Below are 15,126 nucleotides of genomic sequence, written 5' to 3' on the forward strand. Positions count from 1 at the left end.
AATCAACACAGCAGGAACATCATGAAGTAAATTGATACAGCAGGAATATCATGAGGCAAAATCAACACAGCAGGAACATGAGGTAAATCGACCCAGCAGGAACATCATGAGATAACTCAACACAGCAGGAACATCATGAAGAAATTGATACAGCAGGAACATCATGAGGTCAATTGACACACCAGGAACATCATGAGATAAATCGACATAGCAGGAATATCATGAGGCAAAATCAACACAGCAGGAACATCATGAGGTAAAATCAACACAGCAGGAACATCATGAGGTAAATTACAGAGCATGTAGGGCACACAGGAAAAAAGGCAGGAAACAAGGAATCACTTTCTTTTCACTCACAGGACCAATCACAGTGCAGATTGCCTTGCCCCGTGGCCAGCTCCCTTCAACTAATCAACCACAACTCTGTGTGTTCTGGCTCACTGCACAACCCTTCACTGTTCCAGCTACTAAATTTAAATATCTAACCTATAACTCCAAATGGTCTCTAGAGCACTGGTCGTAAGTCGAGTATTTTTGGTCAGATATCGGTCCATTTATTTCTTTTAATTATATATATATATATATATATATATATATATATATATATATATATATATATATATATATATGTGTGTGTGTGTGTGTGTGTGTGTGTGTGTGTGAGTCTTTGGTCATTCGGGTTTTCTCCCGTGTAAGATTAGAAGTGTCATAGCGACGTTTCGATGAAATCACATTCATCATCATCAGGCTTGTGCTTTTAGCTTTGTGCTTCTCAGAGTAATATGAAATGTCTGCTGTTTCTTTCTTTTAACTGCCAGTGGGGTTTGAACTGAAGGGGCGGGGACTTGGTCGTGTTCNTCCAAACATGTCTGGAATGGGGGGGTTTAAAGTGGTTAATGATGTAGCTGTGGAATGGATTATAATTTGTGGTTGTATCTCATCATCTGTGTGGGTTTGGGTTTGTTTTTTGTGTGGATGTATGGTTGTGACATCATGTGTGGTATTTGTGAGTGTGGGTCTGGTGTCATTTTTTGTGTTAGGGACTCGTTTGCTAATATATATAAATTCGTCAACTGTTTCCTTCCATGCAGGCTAGCGATCCAGATGGACGAGATCGAAGGCCTGAAGAATGCTTTGCAAGAATCCATCCGGACCAAAGAGGAGGACTTCCGTGTATACCAGGACACCGTGGGACAGGTGAAGGAGATCTTCCTGCACGCTCTGAAGCAGCATGCGCAGGAGAAGAACTGAGTCTGGTCCAGTGGTGGGAGGGGGTTAGTCCCGCTGTCCAGATGTGGTCCCTCCGAGGTGACTCTCATTTAAATACTTGCAGGAGGGTGCAGGAGACACAGCAGACGTTGGTCCTGTAGAAGATGCAGGTGGTCCCCAGCTAGAGGGACCCAAGGGCCAGCTCCTCTCATCCATAATGATGTATTCGTAGTCATATTCACCGGATCGGTAGTCCGGCACTCGTTCCAAAAGAGTCTAGAATCCCTAAGCGGGAAGAATTTGCTTGGGTAGAAACCAACTTTGGATCAACTTTGACATCCCTTGCCAAACAAGACCTGTTTTTAAACTTTTCCAATGTAAATACAGACCCCATTGTTGTCACTCAGCAAGACCTGGACGAAGTATAATGTCTTGTTTATTTTTTCAAAAGACACGATACCATGTTTCTTTGATCGCGTGCTTGTGAATTGCAGGGATGGTGGGGGTGAGCTGCTTTTCCTGGATCGTTCATTTACAAGTGTGTTTGTACACCTCCCGTGCCCTTTTTCATCTCTGCCCAAGTTTGCTTCACGATCGGTTAACTCCCTTGTTGACTTTTAGTTTATCTTCGGACGTTTTCCCCTTGTTGAGTTGCTCAGGGAGGGCTCAGATTAAATTAGAAAATATTGATCCTAATGCTGGGAAAGATTGAGAGCAATAGAAGAAGGGGACGACAGAGAATGAGGTGGCTGGATGGAGTCACTGAAGCAGTAGGCATGAACTTAAATGGACTCCAGAGGATGGTGGAGGACAGGAGGACCTGGAGGAGCGTTGTCCATGGGGTTGCGATGGGTCAGACACGACTTCACAATTAACAACAACAAGTCATGAAAAGAAAAGTAAGCAGAAACATAGATAGATGAGACAGACAGACAGACAGACAGATGATAGACACACAGACAGATAGACGGACAGATAGATATAGGAATATTTATAAGTAAGTAGAGCCATGGTGGCGCAATGGTTAGAATGCAGACTTGCAGGCCAACTCTGCCCACTGCCAGCAGTTCAATCCTGAGCGGACTCAAGGTTGACACAGCCTTCCATCTTTCTGAGGTCGGTAAAATGAGGGCCCCCGATTGTTGGGGGGCAATAGGCTGAGTCTGTAAACTGCTTAGAGAGGGCAGTAAAGCACTACGAAGCTTATAAAAATCTAAGTGCTATTGCTATTGTAACTCAGGATTGTACTATGGGGTCGTTGGTGGTTTTATAAAAAGACGTTTCATGACCAAATTAGGTAATACCATCAGTGCTAGGAGGGAGTGGGGTTTTATAAAAGACGTTTCATGACCAAATTAGGTAATACCATCAGTGCTAGGAGGGAGTGGGGTTTGCCAATAAGACCAAATCCTGCCCTGTTCCCTCCTAGCACTTGATAATGTTACCTGGTTTGGTCATGAAAAATTTGCAAGAAAACCACCAAGCTCAGAGAGCACCAGGGATTCTCCCTCCCTCNTCTCTCTCTCTCTCTCTCTCTCTCTCTCTCCCTCTGTCTCTCACCTATTTATCTGTCTGTCTATCTCTAGCTATCTGTCTATCTTTCTATCTGTCTAGCTATCTAGTATCTATCCATACATCCATCCAGGGCTTTTTTTCTCATAGAACGCCCAGAACAGAGTTCCGGCACCCTTTTTGGATGGAACCTTGTAGGGTAGGCAAGGCGGGTTGTATGACGTGTGTGAGTTCCGGCACCGTTTTTTTTTTTTTTTAGAAAAAAAGCACTGCATCCATCCATTTATCTTTCTGTTTATAGATAAAGATAGATAGTTTAGATAGATGATGGACAGACAGACAGGGAGGGAGGGAGACAGGCAGGTAGGCAGACAGACAGATAGATTGACAAGTTCACCGCCTGGTAATATTATAGTTGCCTATACAGCTTGAAACTAGCCCTAGAGATTCTGTCCAGCACAATAAAACTGTTCCTTGAGGTGCAAGTTAGATTTCGTTTTACCTACATTGTATGTCTGCCAGCCACCAGGAAATTCTCAAAATAGGCTAAAAAATTGAATGAATAACTTCAGGCAGCTGAGTTACTTAAGCTCTACTTACAACAATTCATTGAGCAACTGTTCGGCATTGAGAAAAGAGGCTTACAACCAGTCCTCACTCTTATGACAGTCACAGCACGCAGCTGGTCACAAAATCAAAATTCAAACACTTGGCAACCAGCATGTAATTAACAACGGTTGCACATGATGGCAGCCGGCTTCCAACAAACAAAGATAATGGGGGATTTGGTTAACGACCACATCCCTTCGCGATAGATATTGTGGTTCCCCATTGTGGTCGTAAGTCAAGAACTTCCTGTAATAAGGTAGCCCATTTGTTAAAAAAAAAAAAATCAAAGGATTCCATATCTGCGCTTGTCAATTAGGCAGTGGTGGGATTCAGCCAGTTCGCACCACTTCGGCAGAACCGGTAGCTAATTTTTTTGTTGCCCAGGCCCAGAATGGACTTCCGGAAGTGGCATCCACACAGAGAACCAGTTGAATCCCACCACTGCAATTAGGGCTGCGTACCATCATCTAGTGGACAACCACTTAAAGATAAGCCAGCCGTGTGCTGCAGGGGCTAAAAAGGCCAACACAGTCCTGGGCTCCATTAACAGAGGGATAGAATCAAGATCACAAAGGATTGAAGGCTAAACCATACAATGGACGATATTAGTACCACTTTATAATACTTGGTAAGGCCACACTTGGAATATTTCACCCAGTTTTGGTCGCTACGATATTAAAAAGACATGGAGACTCTAGAAAGAGTGCAGAGAAGAGCAACAAAGATGATCAGCGGACTGGAGGTTAAAACACATGAAGAACAGTTGCAGGAATTGTATATGTCTAGTTTAATGAAAAGAAAGACTAGGGGGGACATGATAACAGCGTTCCAATATCTCAGGGGCTGCCACAAAGAAGAGGGAGTCAAGCTATTCTCCAAAGCACCTGAAGGCAGGAAAAGAAGCAACGGATGGAAACTGATCAAGGAGAGAAGCAACCTGGAACTAAGGAGGAATTTCTTGTCAGTGAGGACAATTAACCAGTGGAACAGCTTGCCTCCAGAAGTTGTGGGTGTTCCATCACTGCATGTTTTTAAGAAGAGGCTAGACAGTCACTTATCTGAGATGGTATAGGTTCTCCTGCTTGAGCAGGGGGCTTGATTAGAAGACCTCCATGGTCCCTTCCAGCTTCTATTCTGTTCTGTTCTATTATAATCACTTCCCATGGAGTGTGCGGTGATATTTAATCCTATCAATTAAATTCTTATTCTAACTGTTCCCTCTGCACTCCCAGCAGGTGGAGTGCTCAGCCATCATTAACTGATCTCTCAGCAGCCCAGGAAAGTCAAATTTCTTCAGTTAGTGCAAAATCTTCTGGATTAAACCTTTCAACTGGGTTTTTTTGGGGGGGAGGGCTTGGTTTGAATGGATTTCCTGTCCTCCTCTTTCACCCATTTTCCCAACTGGCAACTGGCATCAAAGACAGAGTGCTTTGTATCACGATTGGCCAGCAAGGATATATGCCAGCGTTAATTCATTAATTTAAGAATTTTTTTTTCTCCTTTCAATTTTATTTCATTCAGAAGATTAAAACACAGGTAGTCCTCTAGTTATGATCACAAGGGAGCCCAACATTTCTGTTGCTAAGCGAGACCATTGTTAAATGAGTTTTGCCCATTTTACAACCTTTATTGGCCACGGTTGTTAAGTGAATCACTGCGGTTGTTATGTTAGTAAGATGGTTAAGCGAATCTGGCTTCTCCATTGACTTCGCTTGCCAGAAGGTTGCAAAAGGGGACTGCATGATCCAGGACTCTGTCACCATTATAAATACGAGTCAGTTGGCAAGCCTCTGAATTTTGATCATGTGACCAAGGGGATGCTGCGACGGTCGTAAGTGTGAAAAACGGCCATCACTTTTTTCGGGGCCATTGTGACTTTGAATGGTCACTAAACAAACAATTGTAAGTGGGGGACTCACTGTGTTGCTGATTTAAACTCTGGGATATTTCCTGTCCTCTGAGAAAAAGATGGCCTGGCATCTTCTTTCTGGCCAAAAACCTCGAAAGTATTCAAAGCATTGGGACAAATATTGAACTCAAAATGATTATTTTAATTTTTTTTTAGAAACGGGCTACAACTCTGTGCAGTTTCTATCTGCAGCATTCAGATACTTGTCCTCGTGGTTTCCTGGCAGGAAAAACCAACTGGGAACACAAAAGCTACGGTTGTAAATTAAGCTGTGACAGTGCCAAGAGGCCAGTTGTGTTTCTCCCTTCCTTCCTTTTGGCTGCGATAAGCCTATCAGACAGTCCTTGAGTTAAGACTACGATGTGGACCAGAATTTCCATTGTTAAGCAAAATGGTTGTTCAGTGAGTTGTGCCCAATTTTACTATCTTTTGGGGGCATGGATGTTAAGCGAATCTGGTTTCCCCCATTGACCTTGTTTGTCGGAAGGCAGTTGTGAAAGGCACAAATGGAGATCACGTGACTGTGGGGATGCTGCAACCATTGGAAATGCAGAGTGGTTGCCAAGGGTCTGGATTTTGACCGCCTGACCATGCTGCAATGGTCATAACTGTGAGAACCAATCTTAAATCACTCTTTGCAATGTTGTTGAACTTTTGCTGGTCACTAAAATGGTTGTCAATCAAGGACTGCCTGTATAGTCAAGGGGGGAGGAGGGAGGAAAGGAGGGAGGGAGGGAAGAAGGAAGGAAGGAAGGAAGGAAGGAAATGAGGGAGGGAAGGGAAGGAGGAAGAAGGAAAGAAAGATAGAATGAGGGGGAGGGAGGGAGGAAGGAAGGAAAAGGAAGGAGAATTAAGGAAACGAGGAAAGGGAAGGAAGGGGAATGGTGGAAACAGTAAGGAGGGAGACTTCCAGTCTTGCACAGCAGCGCAGCAGTCAAGGGGTTTGGGATTCCGTGCCCTTCGGCTGAGTTTCTTCCTGTTAGGGGACCCTAAATGGGCCAGAAGCCACCCTGAAGAAGCAGCAAAGAAGGAAGGAAGTCCTGGGGACCTCTGAGAGATGACAGTCAACCCGATTGGTCCAGAAGAAGCCTTCCAGAAACCAACAGGAGAAAGGCTAGCCTAACTTCAGAGTCTATCCCAAGCTGCAAGCAACCAAAGTCAAAAGCACTATTTTAAGCTGATTGTAAACAGCGTGTTTGAATCTGGGTAAGAACATCGATTTTCTCTATCCTACTTATCAACTTTCCTGAATGAAAAAAATCCCAAGAAGCAAAAAACCTCCGAAAGTGAAAGAGGGGGATTTTTGCCCCACCCTTTTACTAACAGAAGCAGCGAATTAAACCTTTTATGGAGGACCAAAACATATTGAAATGAAATGAAATGACTATAAAACCTAAATCTGGATAAGTTTGAAGTTACTGGATGGTTAAGATTCTCATTTTAAAGGCAATTTGTTCATTTTGAAAATATACCAGTGCTGACATCTAGTGGTGGATGTAGACTACGACAGCTATGGCTTTCATGTAGGACTTGGCAAAATCTGGAAAAAACTAATCTCTACTTGTGACCTTCAAAGCTCTAACAATAGAGAACAGCTGTGACAAAAAAAAAAAAAACAATCTGGGCTGCAGACAAAGTGAGACTTACAAACTTCAGGGAACAAAAAAAAACTTGAACTTTCTGGATTACAAGTATCTATTTAACTCTGACCCCAAAACTATTTGCAGAGAAAAGAAAATTTGGATTCTTGGTCATCATGGAAATTCAGAGATTTATAGAAAGAACCTATCAAGAAAAAATAAATACTTTTCAAGAGGAGGCATATGATATGTTGCAACTAATTCAAATAACAATGCTTTCAAACCATAAAGAAATCCAAAATAACTTTGAAAATATAAACCAATTCATCTCCAATGTAACTTTACAACAACAAAATCCCAGGAAACAACAACAGAGAAGGAACAGATAAAACAGACAACTGAATATAAATTTGAGGACAGAGACTTAAAGACGGAACCTAACAAAACAAAGAAGTATGATTTAACCCAAGTGGGGAAAAAATTACAAGAAATACTGGATTTGGAAAAGACAACTTATTCTTTAACACCACAAAACAAATTTGAGGATAAGAAAAAAGATTGGACAAAATGGAAATGCCAGGAAAAACATTAGAACTGGAGAGACAAAAAATGGTAAGAGAAGCAGAGAGAAAAAGAAAGAAAAAGATTTTTCAACAAAAATGAATGGGGTAACACCTCTCACAAATATATTGTACTTGACTTACCTTTTATATCTACAGTGACACCTACAAGAATATGGAAAGATTCTTTGACTCAGCAGAACATATTGATTAAGAAAGATACTGGGCAAAAGAAAAAAGCTAAAGTGAAAATTAAAAAAATAGACGATGGGGCCTGTTCGAATATGATTAAAGAAATAGAAAAATTTTGGATGTGAATTTGGCTTTAAGAGGGAAGAGCCCCTCAAGTAACATAGTACTTTCTTTTTCTTCTTCTTTTTATTTTATTTCTTGATATGAGTAATATAAAAGAGTTGGAATGGCTTATATAAAGGAAATGTTTTAGATATTTAAAGGTGATTGATTTTAAGAAAATTACAATGGATTAAAAAATGTTTTGAATAAGAGTTAAAAGACTAGAGGACTAGATTTATTAAATGAAATATTTAAAGATTAAATATATTTTTAATTATGGTAAAAAAGAATGAATTTTTTTTGGAAATAAATATGTATTAGTTTATAGGAAATAGGGATTTTAAGTAGTATACTATCTTTTTATTTTTTTATTCTTATTCTTTTTTCCTTTTTTTAGTCTTATTTATTCCTTAAGAAAGGTAAAAGAATTGGGTTGGATTACATGAGAAAAAATAGACTTAAATATTTAAAACTTTGAGAAAATCTTAACCAGTAAGAATGTTTTGAACATTGTGGGAAAAACAAATGTAAACAAGAACTGTAAACAGGATCTATGATGAGACAACCAGAATGACTAGAGAGAAAAGGAATATTATATTGATGTGATTATTATCTGTAGAAATATTAGAAAACTTTTATACTCAATCATCATTCTTTAAAACAACAAGAATTGTATTAACTTAAGGTCGGTAAAAGAGAACATTATGGGAAAAAGAGGAAATCAAGTAAAGTTATTATGTGGATTATAGATTATAGAAATCAACTGTTAGTGAATGATTCTTAAACCCAGACAACACAATGTTTACCGAATATTAAGGTGATTATGTTAAAAAATTAATAAAACATATTAAAAAAGGAGAGCAAGAGGAGGGGAGGGAGGGAGGGGGGAAGGAAGGAAGGAAAGAAGGAAGGAAGGAAGGAAATGAGGGAAGGGAGGGGAAGGGAATGGTGGAAACAGTAAGGAGAGCAAGAGGAGGGGAGGGAGGGAGGGAGGGAAGGAAGGAAGGAAGGAAGGAAGGAAGGAAGGAAGGAAGGAAGGAAGGAAGGAAGGAATTGAAGAGGGAGGGAAGGAGGGAATCTGTCCAAATAGAAAAAATTACTAGTTCGAAGGGAGTTTGCCTAAATAACCCAAATCAGTTATCCCAAATGCGCTCCCTATTTTGCCATTCTCATGACATCCCCAATCCTTTGGGCTCTGCCTCTGATCTTCCTGCATTCCCAAGGCCCCGCTTTCTGTGTTTCTCAGATTCTGATTTTTTAAAAAAGAAAAAAAAATCAAGTGTGCCCGTTGTCCAGAAAAACTCACCCACCTCCCCAACCTAAACATTTCCAAAAGGACACACACATGCACGCACGCGCACGCACACACACGATTAGATGAAAGACTCTTTTATGCCAAGGTGCCAATGCTGGAATTTCAAAAGAAAAATATGGACTTTGGCTGGTTCCCGCCAGCCGACATTTGACACCCGCCTGGCATGAGAGCATGCGAAGAATCGGGCAGGCTGGCAACTCTGTCCGTGCTCCAAAGACTGTTTCCATTCGCAATGCCAAAACATTAGAAGGCAACGGTGGTGTTGGGACCCCATAGCGGGGCAGAGAGACCACAAATCCCATCCGGGAATGGATTTCTGCATGTCTTCTCCCGAGGAACACACATTTGAAACGTGACACCCGCTGAGCCTTTGAAGGAAAGAATGCAATCCTGGCTAGTGACAGGTGGTCGAAACCAGCTCCGGCTTGCAACCCCAGAATCCTGGGAGTGAGCTAGCTTGGATATTTATACCTGCTTCTTTTTCACAAAACTGGGCCAGGATAGAATAACAGGATAACCGAGTTGGAAATGACCTTAGAGGTCATCTAGTCCAACCCTCTACTCAAGCAGGAAGCCCAGAATCCTGGGAATGAGCTAGCTTGGATATTTATACCTGCTTTTTTTTTTTTCACAAAACTGGGCCAGGATAGAATAACAGGATAACCGAGTTGGAAATGACCTTAGAGGTCATCTAGTCCAACCCTCTACTCAAGCGGGAAACCCAGAATCCTGAGAGTGAGCTAGCTTGGATATTTATAATTGCTTCTTTTCACAAAACTGGGCCAGGCTAGAATAACAGAAGAGCAGAACAACAGAATAATAACAGAGTTGGAAGGGACCTCGGATGTCATCTAGTCCAACCCCCTGCTCAAACAGGAAACCCAATTCCTGAGGCTGAGCTGGATATTTATTCCTGGTTCTTTTCCACACACACACAAAAGAAAGGCTATCACAAATAAAGGAAGTGCTGAACCGCTGAACAAGCATCTAAAGGAGATGAATGTTATAGAAGCCGTGGAGATAAGGCCCCAGAAGAAATTTCTAAGTTGCCTGGCTCCAATTCAGTTGTGAAGCTGTTGAACCCTCTGTTCAACAGGATAGCAAAGCTACTTTTATGAAGAAAATAAGAGCTCTTTGTACCGTACTTACTTTCTAAACAAATCTAATTTGTACTGATTCGCCAGGAAAATTCTTTTCATCACTATGCCACTTGCACTACTATTTCTTATTTGTTTTACCCTCCTGTTGTCACTCACAAGGTCCTCCTTTGTGCTTTCTGGATGGAGATAATAACACAAGTCAGTCTATTTCTATTTCTCTCTAATTTCTCGGTATCTTTCTTAAATTCATTTATGCCTCCGTCATGCGCCTGCTATAAAGTTTAGCTACACATGTAATCCTCCTTCAAATATTTGGAAGACAGGGGAATCTTATAATCCTACCGACACAGGTTTTCCTTAAGGACACCGAGTGTACCTTTGTTACTCACTTGAGGAAAATAAGGCAGATATAAACCACAATATATATCAAAATCTTAGTGCAGTAGTTAAAGTATGTGCTAGAAACCACGAGATGATGAGTTTTAGTCCCGCCTTAGGCATGAAAGCTACCTGGGCCAAACATCAGGTGACAATCCCAAAGGTGCTTTTTCACAAGGCAACTGGACTTTCATGTTTTTTCTTTGAAGATGTTTCGCTTCTCATCCAAGAAACTTCTTCAGCTCTGACTGGATGGTGGGGAATGGAAGGATTTATACTCCTTGCAGAGAGCCGGTCATTTGCCTTCTTTTAGAGAGTTGTTGAGGCCACATGGAGGTTTACCTGTGTCCTCAGGATCACCTGAGTAGTGCAAAGGGGTGTGGACGCTTCCTGGGACTGCTGTAAGGACCATGTTATGGACTGGACCTTCTTGGATGAGAAGCAAAACGTCTTCAAAGGAAAAAACAAGAAAGTCCCGTTGCCTTGTGAAAAAGCATCTTTGGGACAACTATGAGACCTGCATGACTGAAAATATCCATAGACATCAGGTGACAATGAGTTCTAGTCCTGCCTTAGGCATGAAAGCAGGCCAGGTAACAAAGCCAATTGCCAAGAGATAGTGAGTCATGTTCTGCCTTAGGCATGAAGCCAACTGGGTGACTTTGGGCCAATCATCAGGAGACAGTGAGTTCTAGTCTCTCCTTAGGCGTGAAAGCCAGTGGGATGACTTTGGGCCAATCACCAGGAGACGGTGAGTTCTAGTCCCTCCTTAGGCATGAAAGCCGGCTGGGTGACTTTGGGCCAATCACCAGGAGACGGTGAGTTCTAGTCCCTCCTTAAGCGTGAAAGCCAGCGGGATGACTTTGCGCCAATCACCAGGAGATGGTGAGTTCTAATCCCGCTTTAGGCATAAAAGTCGGCTGGGTGACTTTGGGCCAATCACCAGGAGAGGGTGAGTTCTAGTCCCTCCTTAAGCGTGAAAGCCAGTGGGTGACTTTGGGTCAATCACCAGGAGACGGTGAGTTCTAGTCCCGCCTTAGGCATGAAGCCATCTGGGTGATTTTGGGCCAATCACCAGGAGACAGGGAGTTCTAGTCTTGCCATCTGGCTGGGAGACAGGCTGGCCATCCAGTCCTGATACTTAATTGTCTGGGTGACTTTGGGCAAATTACCAGGAGACAGAGAGTTCTAGTCCCACTTTAGGCATGAAAGCTATTTTGTCGACTTTGGGCCATCCTTCCTCTCAGCCCAATCCACCTTGCAGGGTGGTGGTTGCGAAAGAAATAGGAGGAGGAAAGAGAATTAGGTATGTTCACCACTTTGAATTGTTTGTAAAAGAAATAACAATGGCAGGATAAAAATAAATAAAACACTCTTCTGAACTCAAATTATGGAAAAGTAGTTTAGAAAGTAGATCAGAAATTTGGGTTCAGGTAATATATGCATAAAGATGGACTGGCTGACTTTGGAGATTCAAAGGGAAGTGTAAAATAACCCGGTATTTTCCACAAATCAACACAAAATATATTTTATTAACCCAAATGTAGATTGCTGGATATCAACTAATCATGTAGCTAATCATAAGGTCAATAAATATTCCAATTTATTTTCAATCCTGAGTACGAAGCCGAATCAGAAATTTTTTCAAGTTCTCTTTAGAATATTTTTGACTGGACAGTCTTTAAAATTACCAAGGCTAGGGGACCCTGGGAGTTGGTCCATGCATCTTATAGTATTCAAAGTTGAGAAACACTGCTTTACTAAAACATAGCTATCAATATATTAAAATGTTATCAAGGCTGGGGGATTCTGGGAAATCTGAAAATTGGTGAGGTCCAGAAACCTTAGTTTAGCCTCCCACCAGTGATGGGATTCCAATAGGTGAGCAACCGGTTCTCTGTGTGGTTCTCTGGGCAACAAAAATTAGCTACCGGTTCTGCCGAACTGGTGTGAACCGGCTAAATCCCATCACTGCCTCCCACCATACTAAATTTAATCCAGCCCTGCATGCGTGTTTTTTTTTTCTCAAATTGAAAAGAAATGGAAATTTCTGAGCAAAAAAACATTTTACTGCTGCAAATGTTGTCAAATTCTTCCGCAGGATTGCTGTGTGGCCTCTACTCCATCTGCATGCTTTTCCTTGGGCATCTCAATCCCTGAATCCAGTTCTTTCTTTCTAAAAAACAGACAGGAAATTATGCACTGGGCGGCTTGGAAATTCTCAAGAGTTTAGTAAGTAAAGAAATCGTTCAAAGTGTCCTTTAGTTAACCCCAAAGAATGGAAGATTTAATTTTATAAATAATTCCCTTGCAAAATGAGTCTCCTTAGATGCTGAGACAACCTTACCTTGTGCTGGACCAAAAAAATAAATAAATAAAGTAAAATAAAGAAATCCCAGAAGAACATGGTTTCGTAAGGCTGCCAACATGGATCTCATCTGCAGGAATGAATTTTGATAACATTTCCGCATCACTAACATTAGAGTGGCTTTATTTATTTATGCATTTATGCACTGCACACTGTCGCATTAAATGCAGACGGCTGCTTTCCATCCAGGTGTTTATTCGTTTACTTATTTGAATACTGCCTTTATTATTTTTACAAATAACTCAAGGTGGCGAACATATCTAATGTTCTTCCTTCCTTCTCCTATTTTTCTCACCACCACAATTCTCTAAGGTAGACTGGACTGAAAGAGAGGAACTAGTCCAAAGTCACCTAGTTAGCTTTTATGCCTAAGCGGAACTAGAATATACAGGCATCTAGTGATTAGCCCGAAGTCACCTAGCCAGCTTTCATGCCTAGGCAGGACTAGAACTCACTGTCTCCTGGTGATTGACGTAAAGTCACCCAGCCAGCTTTCATGCCTAAGGCAGAACTAGAACTCACTGTCTCCTGGTGATTGACCTAAAGTCACCCAGCCAGCTTTCATGCCTAAGGCAGGGCTAGAACTCACCATCTCCTGGTAATTGACCTAAAGTCACCCAGGTAGTTTTTATTCCTAAGGCAGGACTAGAACTCATTGGCACCAGGTGATTGGTGATTGGTTACATAGTTGACTTTCATGCTTAAGATGGAACTAGAACTCACTGTCTCCCAAACTGGCCCTCTCTATATTGAATTATAAATTTGATTAATAAATTCGCAAGCAATAAAATAAGTAATACTGCTTTTTCCAAATCAAACCTAATATTCAGCAAATATCCACCAATATCTACAAATACCGATGGTTCATAAGAACCGAGCTTGGCTATCTTATGTTGCAAAGCAAAAGCGGTAAGTTAGTTCTCAATTTATGACTCTTATAAAGATGTCAGAATTTATGTTGCTGAGCAAGGTGGCTGTTAAGAGAGTTACACCCAGTTTTATGGCTTTTGTTGCCATGAGCGTTAAGCGAATCATTACAGGGGTTAAGGTCCCTTCCAGCTCTATTCTATTCTAAACGTTTGCACCATAACTATGGGAAGAAGGCGTGCTCTCCTCCGTTGCACGTTCAGGTCTTCGTGCCAAGGAGCCCTCCACGTTCCAAACTGACCTTTCTTCTCTGAAAAGTCTCTATCTCAGGTATCTCTCCAGCCACTTAATCCCACTGACCCAGAAAGAACAGCCAGGAACTGCCACATCATGATGGAAGTGATCTCCTGGTGATGTCCTGTCAAACGTCTCCAGCTGCTTCTCCCCTCCCCCGGGCTAACTTTTGCCAAGATGACTCCTGTTCTGGGTTGTCCTCATCTGCGACTTTGACAGGCAGTTACAGGATCAGCCCTCCCTTCTGCAGTTCTGCTCCAAAATAAAAATATCTGCAGCCAGATACCTTCCACCCTCGGTTCTCATTCTCACCAGGAACGTTCAGCAGCCCAGAAGCTCCACTGAGGGACCTTTGGGCAAGATCGGAGACCCTATCTTCATGGCATCCTAAGCTTCAGCTTGAAAGAGGTGACCCCAAACCTGCTCCCCTCTGTACCCCAACTCTGCCCATCCATCCCCTTCTTGATTCCTTAGGCTGCATTTGCCCAACTCTGCTAACTTTCTCAAGGTCAGTGAAGGTGAGGGGTTTGAGACCTTTGGTGCAATAAATACTTTATTGGGGACAAAAAAAGAGTGGTCCCAGTTTGCTTCGCAGGGAGGGCTTAAATGGGTGTGTGTGCGTGTGCGAGAATGGCTGCTAAAAGGGCTGAGCAGGTTGCAATTTATAGAAAAGAGCTCGGTAGCCTGGGTGGACGGGGAGAAAATAACAGAATAACAAGAGTCGGTAGGGACCTTGGAGGTCTTCTAGTCCAACCTCCTGCTCAGGCAGAAAAAAACTATACCATTTCAGATAAACGGTTGTCCAATCTCTTGTTAGAAACCTCCGGGTGGTTTTTTTTTGTTTGTTTGTTTTTAAGAAAAACTGTTTACAAACTCCAGGTTTTTTTTAAAAGCAATTTTTTTAAACACTTAAAAACCTCCAGATACTTAAAGCAGAGGTATATTCTGCATTTTTGTGTGATGCCAAACAGTCCCAGCAATGCAGCAAAATCCTGATGCACTGCATTGACATCGAAAGAAGTACAAGGAAGAACTTTTGCCAAAAAATTTGGCTGGGTCCTGCTTGCGGATGGGAGAGAGAGAGAGAGAGAGAGAGAGAGAGAGAGAGAGAGAGAGAGAGAGAGAGAGAGA

The 15,126-nt window shown here is 41.9% G+C and overlaps 1 protein-coding gene across 1 annotated transcript in view; it reads left to right on the top strand.

The window, feature by feature from the left end:
- The window catches only part of CCDC13 (coiled-coil domain containing 13), a 29,573-nt gene extending 28,193 nt beyond the window's left edge, over nt 1-1,380 (top strand). The window contains exon 15 of the mRNA XM_029283428.1: nt 1,092-1,380. Within this exon, the coding sequence (XP_029139261.1) occupies nt 1,092-1,251 (160 nt within the window). The 3' untranslated portion in view covers nt 1,252-1,380. The remainder of the gene's footprint in view (nt 1-1,091) is intronic.
- Nucleotides 1,381-15,126: the final 13,746 nt, after the last annotated feature.

The sequence above is a fragment of the Protobothrops mucrosquamatus genome, unplaced genomic scaffold, assembly GCF_001527695.2.
Source record: "Protobothrops mucrosquamatus isolate PMUCROS unplaced genomic scaffold, P.Mucros_1.0 scaffold81, whole genome shotgun sequence".
NCBI classification, from domain to species: domain Eukaryota; kingdom Metazoa; phylum Chordata; class Lepidosauria; order Squamata; family Viperidae; genus Protobothrops; species Protobothrops mucrosquamatus.